General features: G+C 40.6%; 1 protein-coding gene across 1 annotated transcript in view; it reads right to left on the reverse strand.

The window, feature by feature from the left end:
• Positions 1-12,533: 12,533 nt before the first annotated feature.
• The window catches only part of TTC27 (tetratricopeptide repeat domain 27), a 125,901-nt gene continuing 122,992 nt past the window's right edge, over positions 12,534-15,442 (reverse strand). The window contains exon 20 of the mRNA XM_065835803.2: positions 12,534-12,778. Coding sequence (XP_065691875.2) covers positions 12,656-12,778 — 123 coding nt within the window. The 3' untranslated portion in view covers positions 12,534-12,655. The remainder of the gene's footprint in view (positions 12,779-15,442) is intronic.

A 15,442-nucleotide genomic window follows, 5' to 3' on the forward strand; every position in this document is an offset into this window, starting at 1 on the left:
TCCCCCTTGGAGCAGGCTATCAGAAGACATCCAGCGCTTGTGAGCCTGTGTGTCCTTTTGATGTGTGGCATGGATGGCCAGACACACAGAAACACCGGAGACACCATCTGGGAAGAGGTGCAGAGCAGCTTCCCCAACTTCCCTGTTCCAGCCAAGTAGAGATCAAGCGCAGATGCCCTGTGGCGCACACAGCCAGGGCACAGAAGCAGCTGCTGGGTCACTCTTCCAGCCTGCAGCTGCCACTTCTCAGCTGAGATGCAGGGATCCTGGTCTAACTAAAAACCTGCTGTAGCATCAGGCTACAGTTTATGTTTCTTTCCACTCCAGTTTAGTTGCAAGTACCACCATACTTGAAGTGGGAAGCCAGCCTTTTTTTGTCTTCTCATACAGCTACTCACCCCTGATGTGTGCTTGCAAATATTATAACACGCACAAGCTTCTTGTAGCCCTGCAATTGCATATGCATCACACACTGAAGTACAGCGATTCTCGTCATTGTCTTATACCTCTGAGCAATCAGCTGTCCAGTGTTAGACAGGGTAGGTTCCACATGCCACAAACAAATCTCTTTCCCTCACTCTTCATCTTTTGGCAACAAAAATTACTCATGGGCTCAGGCTTTCTACATTTAGAAAACTCTCTTTAAAGCTGACAACTAAACACAGGGACTTTCCAGACTTTTCAGAGCCATTGGAAACAGCAACAGCATGTGTCCTCCTCCACTCTCATCAGTGAGATATTCTGGAGTTCCTTTGGGCTCATCTCAAAAATACCCAGAGCACTAAAATAAGTCATGCCTGAAGGTCAGTTAAAATGAAATCTTCCAAATGGTGTTGAAAGTGCCCCACTACATGCAGCTGAGAGTAGGGGCTGGGATTTATTTCCCAACACCTTTTGTATAGCTCAGTCAGCACTTATGCGGATGGCAAGGGGGAGCCAGGGAAAGATCCCAGAGGATCAAATAATGCAGATCCCTTTATTTCTGTGCAGAGATGTGGACAGACTGACTGAAACGGTGGCAGCATGCCTAGCACAACAAGGTCCTGCTCCATGACCAGGGATCAATAAAACAGAGTTACAGAAAACAACAGCTACACCTTCCCTTTCCATTCAGCCACAGGATGGATCCAACTGCTGTTGAATTTACAGGTTCTCTGCAAAGAAGGCTGCTATGGCCTGACTACCCCAGTGGTGCCATCATCTGTAGCTGGAATATAGCACATGGGGGACTGCAGGTGTGCAGGAATTTCAGATTTCTATTTCTTCCTACAAATTAAACCCTTTTACAGTTATATTTTTCTGAAGATATTCTGGGCATTAGTATTTATTCCGTGCAGCTGTGAGAGGCTTCTTTGACTTTATAGAGAAGTTACATCTGCTATATTCACCATCTGCTATATTCACAGGAAAGTGTAATATATAAAAATAACATCAAGGTGGAGATAGGAGCTGCCTAAATGAAAGCAGAAGATTAAAATCCTTGTTCTGGGGCAGAAGAAAGTCATTAATTTTAATTGTTGCTGCCAGCTAGCAAGTTTGATTATTTTATGGTTCCCATCTCCTTACCCTTTCCTGTTTAATTATTCTCCCTTATCAGTCATTTAGAGACTAAGGACCTTCAAGACTGGCATAATTCAGTCTTGTTCTCTTTCATGTTTTCTTGTCAAGACTGCTGTTATCTACTTGTTCTTCCATCTGTGGCTTATTTGTTCTGCCAAGGCAACAAGCTTCTCTTTGCCAGCTCCCCAAGGTCACCCCTCGGACATCTTCCATACGCGTAACTATATCCAAAACCAATAGCTCTTAGGTCACCTGCAAAGCCCTTTGCCTTTTACAAGGCCTTACCTCACATCTCTACCCACTCACAAAAAATCACAGTAACTTGTACATAAACTGATGTTCTTATTCCTTTGCCTATTTGTCAGTCCTTGGGCTGTGGTTTTGCTGGAGGAGGAAGTCTATTTTTCAGCTATGTCTAGACTGGTCAAACTCACAGTGTTTGAGCACAGGCCCACCACAGTCACCTACCTTGCTGAATTGGTAGCATGGCCTCTGGCAGGGTTTTGGCTTTGGCCAGCTAGCTCTCTTTCAACCATCATGCGGGTACAGTTCAAGTTTGGACACTAGATTGGGCCAGGGACCATTCCAAACAAACAGTTGACAGATCCAGTATTGTTTGGGAGAGGAAAGCACTTAGATATGTGGGTGTGAGCTCTGCCATGTCAGCATGGATCAGGCTGACATCCTACCAGATGTTGCTGTAAATGTCAGTTCTTGCAACAGCAGCTACTTGAGGTGTGTGCAATGCCTAGAGGCATCTCAACCATGATGGAGATCTCAGCTTGCTGCCTGAACCTCAATAACTGAACAACAGCTGTATTTTGCTATTCCTAAGATTTTATAAGAGCATAAGAAAATGTTTGCCTCTCTTCCCTCAATTAATTAAGTATCCCTTTCTTAGGCATAGAGACACCTCACCACTGTTACAGAAAAAACAGTCCAAATCTCCGTTTTTATATAAAAGAAGCCAAGAGAAAAGATGAGAAGTCTCTGCACTCCCATTCACCACCTTGAGTCATCTGAGTTACCTTTGCTGGTTAACAGGGAATTGCCCAGTATGCCAGGCGCTTCCTCTGCAAACCCTGTCTGTGAGCCCTGTGGGTTCCTCCTGGGACAGTGGGAGCTGGAGAGAGCCTGACCCCAGAAGAGCTGTGCTGCAGGAGAAAGGAGAGTCCTGGGGAGGTATCGAGTCTCTCAAAGAGCATCCTCAAGACAAGGGAACTGGAAACGAGTTGCAGTAGGGAAGGTTAACGTGTGTGGTGGTGACTTAAGGCAAGGAAGAGGCAACAACTGGTGGCTGCAGAACTTGCACAGCTCACAGGAAGTCTTCCCCATGCTACCTTCTCATGAGTCTGGAGGGACCAGGGTGTTTAAAGACTCCCTTGATGTGACTGCAGATAAAGCTGTTATTCCCTCCTATAAGGCCCCTTTCTGAGTCCAGAGAGGAGAAAGAGCGATGACCAGGAATCTGGGAGGTTGTCTTCTCTCTCTTATGGGGCCTTAGAACGGAGAATGTGGTGGCAAAAGCCACAAGCGAGAAAGGAACAAATGAAAGTAAGAACGTTTGTACATGTCCTCTGCTGTCAACAACACTTACAGCTTGATGCTGTTCTCGGGCCAAGCATCATGTGCTGGAAGGCAAAGGCTGATGCCTGGTGGAGCAGTCATCTTGTTCCTTGCATGTCTCTGATAATAACACGTGGAGGTTTTGCTGTTGCTTTGTTTTAGTGGCAATAAAACCAAATAGGGACAAAAAGAGTGTGTGCATATTCTTAACTAGGTTTTCTTTTTAAATGAGGAAAAATCAGAAGAGTAATTCAAATCTCTCTTAACCAGGATTCCTAGTCAAAGCATTGCTACATCATCCTTTCCAGCTCCTGATACAGAGCCGAGCTCTGAGATCTTCCAAACACATTTCTTAAACCCTCCCATCCCATGGCTACAATACAGTTATTATTTAGGAGAGAGATTTACAAAAGGATATTTATACCCGTGCCCTCATTCTGCCACAATTAAACACCATTTCCAGAGTTGTGCTGAGACCACTGATGGTATCAAATACAAACAGCCATGTTAGCATCATTTGCCTTTAAAAGGCACAAAACCGCACACATACATGCACTCACACATACGCAATTTTGCCAAGCAATAAAGACGAAGTTATTTTTAAGCATCTGTCAAATAGATGCATGATTTCTGTGAGGATGTTTATACATTTAAAATGTCTAATGTTATTTCAGATCTCTTCCCCTTAAATATCTACTTTTAATTTTTAATTATTTTTCCAAATAAGCTTTGAAATATTTACAAAGGCTAAACAAATGTAAGGTTGCAGACAGGCACATTTAAGATCTGATAACATTACGCTCAGCTAAGTTTGAAGAGTCACTGCCTTTTTAGGGACACTGCTCTTAGTAGTGTGCGCAAGTAACTTTTCTTCACTGAATCCAACAAGAATATGCAAACAAGTCAGGCTCACATGCAGAACAAATTTTGAGGGCTACTGTAGGGGCCCCAGTTTAGGAAGTATTCTTTATGCTTCCAGTCCTGAACTGAGTAGAAAGGCTGTTTCACTGCGTTTCTCAGGGGAAGTTCACGGCCTCTGCATTTCACAGATCAGAATAACACTGCTGCTCCATTCCTGAAGTGCTGATGCAATATTTTCACTAGAACACTTGCAGAGAAAGTCCAAAGGAAAAAAAAAAAAACCACCAAACTCCTATATTAAACTTCAGTGACAACAAATCAAAGCATGAATGCTTAAAACCACTCAGACGCAATTGCTTTTGTGCATAGATATCACCTTTCCATCTCATAATACAAAACCCATTTGTTTTCGCCGATGCAGAACCTTGTTGTAGAAATACCATTACAGCAAGAAGCAGTATCAGGGAGGATATCAGGTTTTCCTTTGGATTTATGACTTGGAAGGTGGACATACCTGCAGTGATCCAAAACACATGCAGGCAGTGTGTGACAGAGTATCCTAATTGTGTTCACTGTTATCACAGCAAGCTGCCTTCACTACCTTTCCACTACTTTCACAAGAAAGTTGACACATATAAAAACATACTTGCAACGTGCAAAATAATTTATAGTATTAATGTATGAGAAAACGTCTGGAAAAATCTAAGCATGCAAAGGAATTATATATATATATATATTTATAGATTTAAGAAACTAATTTGTCATCTCCTTCCAAAGCTCTTTGGCCCAGCTCCCTGTGCCTCCACATTCAGCATTAAACTGACCACTGAGCTGAAGGCATTCCCAGTGAAACAACATAGGTTCAACTGCACTTCAACGAAAATTGCAAACCCTTTCTCTTAAAAACCAACCAACCAAACCACCCTACCATGGTAAGAGTGACATTCACAAAACTAACATCTCTTTCGTTCAGTTAAACCTCATGAAAATAATAAAACCTTAACTAGAAACTCTAAAACTTTGCCTCAAGCAGAATGCTTGAAAGAGCAGGAATCCAAAGATCCCATGATATCCACAAGAGACTTGATTACAGTCAGTGATGTCTGGGATATGTCACCTTGTGCTGCAGAACACCCCAGACTGCATTGCTTTCCCTAGATATGGAGACAGGGCCACTAGAAGCAAGAGAAGTGTGTGTGTGTGTATTTGTGTGTCCTTGCACAGACATGCAACATCTGCGGTACGTTAGATAGTTGGTGACAACCAAACAAAGCACAAAACTCTTGGTATTATCCAAGAGAGTGAGGCACTCATAAGAATATAATAGACACAGGATGCCAAGGGAACAGGATAAGAAGAGGTTTAACCTCAGGAGATTGAATCTTTCTCCAAGACGTTCCGGAAACTTGGAAGAATTCTACTGACCTCGTTGTCAATCCTTCTGATTAACAGTTTGCTGAAAGTTTCCTGTAGTTCTGATTAGTAACATCTCAGAACCTGAATAATATCTGACAACTGTTTTCTGCAGTAAAACAGCATGTGCAGACAGAAGCAAGTTATCTTGCTGCCTGTGCCACCTCTGGTGCCATAACACCATGTATTCTCAGCACTATCACTGTTTAATTTCACTTTATGTACCTTCTTAAATTGTGTCTATGGTCCATTTTTTTTTTTTTCCTTCCTCCACTGATTTATACAGGACTCAACTTGAAGTTATGTTTGAAACTGCGTAAGTTATTCTATATTCTTTGGAACTTATTTTGCTCACCTATCAGCATTTTTAGAGATTACTATAGCAGTAGAAGTCTTGACATACTTCAGCTACAAAATCCCCCCGCTGCTTAGCACGACAGTAAATTAGTTTTGTAGTTACAGATGAGAAAAATCATCTGGTTCCAGCAGCTTGTCAAGCTTGCGAACTACTTGCCTATTTTGCACTTGCAAATGGAAAACACCAACTGCCTGAGGCTGCGTTGACTACACCTGGTTTTAGGACTGCATAGAATTTACAGTCAAATTACAAGCCTCTAAAAATAGGAGGTGATAGCGTTGACAAAACTTGAACAGCGCAAGATGGACTGCTACAAATAAAACAAAACAAAAACCTGTAGGTACAGCTGAAGTGTTCCCAAACAGACACAATTGCTCAGACCATATGGGCTGTTAAAAGCTCTATAGTACACTGGAGTTGGTGCCTAGAAGTTTGGTTCCTTTGATTTTGGGCTTATTGCCAGGTTCTGACTTACCTTTGCTCTCCAGCTGCATCTGTTACTTCTGGTTGGTCTGTGATCTCTCTCTGGCAATATAGTAGTTTGGTCTGGTTATTTATGGCTCAATCCTTTGCTCAAAGAAAGACTTGTGCCTTCCTGCCTAGTGCTAATCTTTTTTTCCTCGTTTCAGCAGTTCCACAGGGACCACCATGACCATCTCTGGGCTGCTGTTCGCCCTCCACAGTGTCAGTTTTCTGGCAAAGGCTTACGGTGCTCTTTACCCTCCTGAAACATAAAGGTACTTGCCCCCTGCCTCATCACCGAGGGCTCAGCCAAGGCAGAGAGAAAAATGTCCTTTTTCTACTCCTTGAAGTAGCTCTCATCTCACTACAAATTACATTTTTTTGTGTTGCTGTTAGCTACTCTCTACACCCTTAAGATCCTTCCTAACATCTTTCCTACCGAGAACTCATAGGGAAACCTCACAGTGGGGAAAAGAGATTACAGGGAGGGGCAAGGAGGAAGGGGCACTACCTACACAAAAGGGACAAAATGAAATTGCCATGGGGTAGAGGCATGCAAAAAACTATAAAAATTTGGGGTGCTCTTCCAGGGACCAAAGGTCACAAAACTGGCAGAGAGCTGAGAGATCCCAAAGATGGGTAAGCCAACCCTGTACCAGGGAAGCTGGAGAGAGAAAAACAAGGATGGTTTCCATGATCGCAGGATCACCGTTGCTGTCAGCAGAAAGCACCACGGGTTTGCACAAATTGAATATTAAGCAGGACAAGAAGCTTGGAGGTGGATGGAATGATTGCACTTAATGTGGAAAGAATATGATGCTCATTTAGAGATGACAGTGGAAAAGAGCTGAATTGTAGGGGTTAGCTCCTAAATGTGACTTGCAAAATGTAGCTGGTTCACTTCAGCAGTGATGTCATTAACCAGCTAACTTGCAGTTTTGAAGATTTTCATGCTGTTAATCCCAGTTCTCCACTATATGGATCTTGGCTCGTGTTTCTTTGCCTGGTTCATTACACTAATTTTTGGCCAAGAACTGTTGTAGTTGACTCACAGGTCACTGAGACTTAAAACAAATAGGAAAAAAAAAATGGAGAAGGGATATGTGACATCGCTGGTGATTAAAAGATTCTTTGTGTGTTCTGAGAAAAGATTCAGGTCAGAGTAAACTGGAAACAGAAAAACAGACTTTCATGCTTAGGTCAACTGGGAAAACAGGTCTATAGAGAAAGCAGAGTTAATTAGCACAGATTTTTGATCGCAAACTGCCCTGTCCTTGCAGAGACTCAATTTAGGTTTAGATCAGTGTTAGTGGATTAAATTTGTAATAGGTCTTTTATCTACCCCAGTACAGAAGGGCAGCGACTCGCTTACTTGTCTTGGCCCTACCGACATCCTTGTCTCGCCCAGTAAAGCCAGCCTGAATCCACAAACTTACTTTTCTTGCCTTAACAATGAAATCAAAAGCGTGAAAGAAGGGAGTGAACGGGGAAATGCTAAAAAACAGCAAAACAAAGAAAAAGCCCAACAAGACTGCTGTTGTGTCTGAGGTTTTCATTTGTTTAAAGAGCAGAAACATATCTACTTAAGATCCAGTATATATTATAAGCTGCTCCTAAGAGTAAGGGTGTCTCCATTTTCAGTAAAGAATTTTAACTTAACATGCTGCAAGGGTTATCAATTTTCAACTCACTTGTAGAAAACCAAATACAGTCACTGATAATTATTAGACTGTAGTCTTCTAAGGCTGTTAATAGTTAAAAAAGAACCCTCTGCTACTACATTCAGCCTATAAAGGATTACTCTTTTATTAGTGTAGCTAAGGGATTAGTAGAAATGTTTGTCTAATGAATGCAGCTACTATATTTGAGCGGATGCCTGAATAAGCCACTTGTCGATTGAAACCTATCTCTATTTATAAGTACTTCTGAATGATGCAAAAACTATCTGTATTGCAGTATTGCAACGGCTTTTGCGTAACAGTAAATATTTTATTGCCATTCACATTGTAAAATTTGCCATTTTTATTTCTGAAACCTAGAATGTAAAATATACAGAATGGACTTTCCTACATCTGGTCTGATTTGCCCATGACTTTTTAGTTAAACACATAGTAACACATACTGCTGTAATGAGATGTACCTTCCTGCAAATGTACCTCTTACACCATCAGAATTAACAACTCTTTCCATGCCATACATATTATATATGTATATATGTGCATGTTTATATGTTTATACCTATATGTATACATATGTGCTTACAAATATATACATACAATATAAAGGAAAATTAATTTATCAAAATAATTTTTGAAGCACAAAGCACTTAGTTTGAGTAATCAGACTGACAACAGCTCCATACAGTTGATGGTAATTTTTTCCACTTCAGAATAAGATTTTCCTGTCAAATTCCAGTTTATTTTTAACTTCAGAGAACCCAAGTTTTACCCTATCAGCTGTTACTATTCCCCATTTTGTATGCACTTCTGATACAGAGCTCTGCATGAATGCAGACAATTAAAAGTTAAATACTTTCATATGATTTTAATTTGTATTACTCTCCAAATAGCATGAGTTTTTTTAACTTCCTTTTATCCCCTGAAATACATTATGTCCATCTGTACTGTCATTCATACAGCCATGAATACTGAAACAGAAATACTGAACAGAAGAGCTAAATCAAAATAATTTCAGCAGTACTGCTCTAAAGTGCGGTAAAATTAATACCTGCTTTTTTTTCCTGCCTTATTTATTTTAAAAATAATTAGAGGTAAAGTTTTAACTGATGTATGTACATATCCGAAAGTTAAGCTTGTAAATGTATCCTCTGTATTTGCATATAAGCCATGCACCATTTTTAGATCTGAAAAATTATTCCAAGCTTTACCTCTTTCCAGGGCACTTTCAGTACACAGCTCTGCATGAATGACAGAACAAGAGCTGCATGCCCTTCTCAATGTACCAGTCAGTGTGGTGCAAGGAACATCCAGGACGATGTGAGGTAGAACACAATGTTTACCGGGATTTCTTTGGGATGACCTGCCCAAGTCAACACAGCCTTAGCGGCTCCAAAAACATTCACTTCTGCTCGTGAGTAATGTCCCAGCCCAAGAAAACCTTTTAGCATCACACCCAGCTGTGTACGCTGCCTCTGCATAGACACAGCCCTCTGGGTGCATCAGATCTTCTCTGGGTTCTAACCACCAGTGGTTGAAAATACCTCATAGGTCAAAGCATATTAGGTCAAAGGCACAAAAACAAACCTTCTCAGACCATGGAAATTAATTCTTTTTCACACATACTTCCTTCTAGCTTTACTGGCTTTATACTCATTATCATACCCCTGAGACAGTTGCTCTCCCTGTCTGGGTAGGCAGAAGTTGAAAACCCCTACATTCATCCGTTTTATCTCTACTTCACCCCAAATTACCTCTAATGGCAGATAGGTGACAAAACGGGTGATTCCTAATGCTTCTACAATCAAAAAGAAAAAAAGATGGAAAGTTCCTGAAGTTCTGCTGTGAACTGTAAGCCATTCCTGTGAAATATTGCTTAATCAAGGCCATGCTATACTAAGCAATTGTTATCATAGAGCTGTACACAGAGCACTTGGAAAATAGGTATTTTAGGTTTGATAACTACTTTGTGAAAGGACTGTCCAGTTTTGCTAAACCCTCAAGGATTCTGCAGTTGTCATGGGAGTGATTGGAATGAAAATTATTCCCATGTTAGAAGACAGATGGTCCTCATAAGATGGGGATCTGGAAAGTCTGTTTAGGAAACGTTCCTTCCTCTTTCCATACTAGCAAGTTTTTTTGACAGCCAGAGCTTTTTTTTTTTTTTTTAAACATTGCCTTTATGACAATGGTCTCCTAGAGATATTCTGAACCAAATGCTGCTGACAGGAGTACAGAAAATGAGGACCACACAAAACTTAAAAGGCCCCTGTGATGAATGTCAAATAAGCAATATATGCTCACCTTGTATCCAAGGAAGACAAAAATGCCACTAATACAAAGAAAGAGGAACCAAGAACGTACCTGGTAAGCGATTTACATCAGGTGTTCAGTCTCATTTATGAAGCGGCTGAGATCTTCCGGAATGGTTCTCTCTTCTGAAGAGCCAGTGTCTCCTGAATGGTGAGACAGCTCCTGGCTCTTCATCCTCCACACCATGTACATTGTCTATATTTTAATTGTGTATTTTTAAATTTCTGCAGACATTTCCCCTCTATTACATTAATTATGACAGGAAAATTAGTGTGCTGTTACAACACTAGTCATCCCAGGAACACACTGTCTGTGAATAGTAGATTTTCTCTGTATTAGGTGAAAGACAAAGCTGTTTATGTTCCACACATCTGCTAAGAGAGGGAAGCTCAAACGAGGTAAAAATCGGTGCTGAGAAAATGTGAAGTACTGCAGGGGAGAGACAACTTAGGCAAAGAGACAAAAATGACTTTCAAAATAAAAAAATCAAGTGGGCAAGGAAATAAATGCCTTCTCACAGACCTCTTCAATATCCTGTATGAAATTTTAACTTCCCAGCTGTCATTAGCAAATGTTAGCAGAAGGAATTACACAAAAATTAATGCATCCTCACGTTCTGAACCTCCAAACTTCCGTTCTAAAAGTGTCTCATGTAGACTAAATGGAAATTATGTTCTTCTAAATCAAGAGAACAGAATTCAAGTCTCATGTTTTCAAGTTGAGAGTGGGATATAATTCTGGTTTAAAATTTGCCATAAGATCAAGAGAGATTTTTCTGCCACAGAAAGATTTCACACCTAAACCCTTTTTTCCACAAAGGAAATCTAGTGCTGGGAACAAAATAAAAGTTGTAAAGGCTTTTTTTCCCCCCTTGTACATAAGGTAAATCATATAAAATTATAATACAAAAATACAAAAAGCCAGTAGTGGTGGGAGTCTGTCACAAAACCCCCAGCCTGTTTGTATTTTTGTTTTGTTTTTTTCCCAGTAGGTGGGCCTCTCACTATACATAGAAGCAAAATGGGAGTATCTCCAGCAACTTCACTCTGCACAAACTTTAATGCCTCCTCCCTTTCTGGGCCATTTCAGCGAAGGAGTGTTTTGGAGCCAGCTCTTTTTCACTAGCAGGTAAACTCTTTGTTAAGGTAATTTTTGTGGGAACCCCATCTTGAAATAAAGGCAGCAAATAATTTATGTTCCATTCTAAGAAGTTTTACAAAGGCATCAGGATGGTTTCCCCCTTCACACACCAAAATGGCACACTTTTACTGCTGCTTCAAATCCAATTAATTTAATCAATTTCCTTTGACCTTCTGACTTTCTCTTCAGGGACAGTATTCTTGCCATTTAGTAACAGTATAGTTTTAACAACCATACCACAGATGGCGTATACCCAGAATATAGATAACCTCATTTTTGGAGAATGCATCGTTCTCATACAGATGAGCGAGCCAAAATCACGGTAAGTGAGGAAACTGTTTTGCATAAGTTTCTGGAAAACCATGAAAAAATAAAAATTTTAAGAAGAGCTTTAGCAAAGTTTCTTAAAAATGAAATGAGGGAAAATAGTCTAGATGAAAATAACTTATTCAGGCCTAATCAGATATAAATATTTTATATTAGATTGCAATTTTATTGCTGCCTCAGTGGGGGAAATTCCCATGCCTGTAAAAGGCCCAAACAAAGTGCTAGTCTATTGCCCATGGATCACAGGTTATGTATTATGCAATAAAATAGTACTGCTTTAAGTAATAACTATTTGTAAGCCATAATGCAGCAAACATCCTACTACTTTGATTCTATTACAAGAATAACACAAAAGGCTTAATTCTTACTCTCGGGACCCCACTCCTACTCCCCTGTAAACAATTAACACTGAATTAAACCCGGTAAGTGCCTCCTGAACGAGGAAGTCCCCTCAGATCCTGGCCCCCCTGGCATCCCCTGGTGCTCCCCGCCATGACAGCCTGCCCACACCTAGCCTTCCACCACAGGCCAGCCCTACAACTCCGCTGATTGGCCAGTGGCTGAGAAACGCACCCTCTGATTGGCTGTGCCCTTTGCTGGTGAGGGTGACAGGCTGGCCCTGCTCCCACCTCTGCTGCGGCTGTTCCCGCCCTGGCGCCTGTCCTGCTGCAACGGGTGTGAGTGATGCACCCAGGCAGAACTAATCCTCAGTAGTCTCCTTATAAACACAAGTAGCTCTGTTCCAGGAAATCTGGGCCTGAAGAACCAAAACATGCAACTTTGCAAGACAGTGCGAGCAAATACTAATCTTAAAATGCAGCCTGAACACTGAAGAAAGCTGACCACAAGAACAGCACTGTACAGAAAAAAGTTTATTGAGAGCGCTGCTGCATTAGATTTGTTACTGTTTCCTCAGCTAAAGCTGTGGCAAAAAACCCAAGTCATTATTGTCTTCCTGTCGTGAAGTTTGGTCCGTGTGTCAGCACTGGTCTCTGAGCTGGTTGCTCAGTTCCTGAAGTTCAGCGATCATGTTGTTCATGGTTGTCACCTCATCAGATATCTCACTGCGAACCTCGTTACTTGTTGCATCTACAAAATGTTGCTGGATGACAAAAAGAAACACATCATTTTAAAACGTGCTTACAGTTTCTCAATTTCAGTGTAGAGACAGAATACAGGAAGCTTATCACCACTATCCTGCCTTTCATATTTTTGGTACTAACAATGGTATCTATCTCTTTAAAAAGGCCATTTTCTAGCTAATGAACAGACGGTGCATATATGGATATATATGTACACACACATATATAGACCTAAGGTCTGTGCAACACACCTGATATTTTGCCAAAAGGGCCAAATCCTCCTGCGGACGCTGGGTTTCTGCTCTGACTGCCTGCGCTGATTCCTGATCCCATAGAAAGTAAAGGACTTTACCATGAAACTCAAATTAGAAGAGCATCTCGTATACTGTCACTGCAGTTTACAAACCCACCTGCTGATAAGTAAGTAGCTGTGAATTTTAATAGCCGTTTTTTCCCAGTGTCATATTCTGTTGCATCATTTTCTCCAAAACCTCAAATAAACATGTTTTAACATTTAATGGCAAGACATGTGTGGGTGGAAACACTGTGTATAATTAAGTTATACAAGAGAAATACTACAGAGCAATAAAAATTGTTTTTTTCTTGAAGACTTTAAGACTAACAGAAATATAAAGCAGCTAACTCATGAGCAATCAGGATCTTCAGAGATTAATGGAGAAACCAAGGGAGAGGAATGCTAAATGACTTGTCTAAGACTTCAGATATCCAGGTTGTGACTGGAACTTTGCACATGCTGCACCAGAACACATTGCTATTGCAAGGCCAGGACCTGTCATTTGACTCCAGTAATACGGAGGCTGTGTGAGGTACCACTCCACAGAAATATGGGGGGGAGGACACGACACCCAAACATATGTTTCCCCTTTCTTATGTAAAGGAGAGTGATTCACACTTCATTTGACACAAATTAAAGAGTACATTTAGAGACAAAAACAAACCAAGAAGAGTTGTTCTGGAGTGCATCTGTACATCATTATATCATCAAAACATAATGGGACAATACAGATACATATACAAACAAAAATGTACTTAAAAGGCCTGAACCAAGGTCTTCAGTGTGCCGCAGAACAGTGTTGTCATTGAACTAGGGAACATCTTACATAAAAATAGGAACATAGTCCTGCTGCAAGTACAGAAACTTTTCTGACTTTCAGCCCAAAAACCTCACACTGGGAATATGACAGAAAAGTTTGGTTCTTTTTGGCTAAGACAGCTAAATAAATCAGAATGTTTTGTTTTGTTTTTCTTTTCCTCCACACAGTAAAAGAGATCTATTTGACTAGATGCCGCCTGGGGAAGTCACATGCACCATCATTCTTTGGGCTTTGTGCTCCATGTTTCCCCACAACAGTACCTACCTTTCATGCATTTCCAATGCAGCTTCATGACCTTTTTCTCCTTTTCAGAGACCCTGTCTGCCAGATCTGAATGATGCAGGGGGCACAGGGCAGAAGAGAGCCCAATATGCTTTTTGCCAGAGCATGTCACTGCCCAGAAGGCTCTGTACAGAAAGGAGCCCGTTGACAACACATTTTTGGGTTGCAGCCTTCAGCAGAGTGTGGGTGCATCATGAGTCTGGCACAACACAGGGGCTGGAATGTCAGAGATGGAGATCCCAGGAAAGACAAGATGTCTAAGAAGCAACAATGCTGAACCTGTATGGAGACTACTGATTTGTTCCACCTGTATGTATTGACTCGAAAATTTTGGAATTTCATCTTCTAAAAGTTACTTTCACTGTTCTTTTACTCCTCCTGAAATCTTAATAACCAAGTCTGCTCTTAGTCCATTTTTTTAAAATGCTTTGCTCTGTTAGAAGAGAAAAAGAAAAAAACCTCACACTAATACTGACTTACAAGTCAGCAAAAGGACATGCTGCAGTCAAGCTCGGACAGGTATAAACAATGCTAAAGTGTTTGTGCATAGTATCTTACAGAAGATGACTGAGCTTTTAAACCACAATACACTTTGAAAATGCAATACAACTTCGAATTCAAAATAAGATGGCATCTTGGAAAGTATGCAAAAACAATGAGGTCACACCAATAATTTTAACTCCAACATGTCAGTTTTATCAGAAGTGCCATAAAACTTAGAGGCACCATTATCTGCCAATAACAGAGATGTTCGTTTAATTAGTGCCTTCAGGAATTAAGAGTACAATTTACTAGACTCACCTTTTATTAATCTTTCAGATACTGCATGATCTTTGATAGTATAAATCACCTGTACTTGTATATATATATCATTTACGTCAAGTAGTCCTGCTTTCTCTACAGTTGTACTCAGTGTACAGACTTTCTTTAAAATAAAAGCGATTCTGTGAATCACAACAAAACATACATGTTGTGGCTTTTTTCTCTGCCTTCTGAAGACTTATGTATGCCAGTAACTCAAAGCACAGCTACAGAGCCAGCTTGTGCCTGCTTATACAACTTTCCTAGGCTTTTACCCTTAAAATTATCGGACTTAAAAGAGAGTGAGCCAAGTTTAACACACTGATGACAGATCAACACTTTCTAACACAAGCACACATTATAAAACTTATGCTCTGTAATTCATATTTATTACACCCCACATGCAGCCAGAAAAAATACTTCTTTAAGACATTAAGTATATTTTGAACAAAAATGTATTCCAGATCAGTCTTCAGTTAAACAATG

This window comes from Patagioenas fasciata, chromosome 3 (assembly GCF_037038585.1).
Source record: "Patagioenas fasciata isolate bPatFas1 chromosome 3, bPatFas1.hap1, whole genome shotgun sequence".
NCBI lineage: Eukaryota > Metazoa > Chordata > Aves > Columbiformes > Columbidae > Patagioenas > Patagioenas fasciata.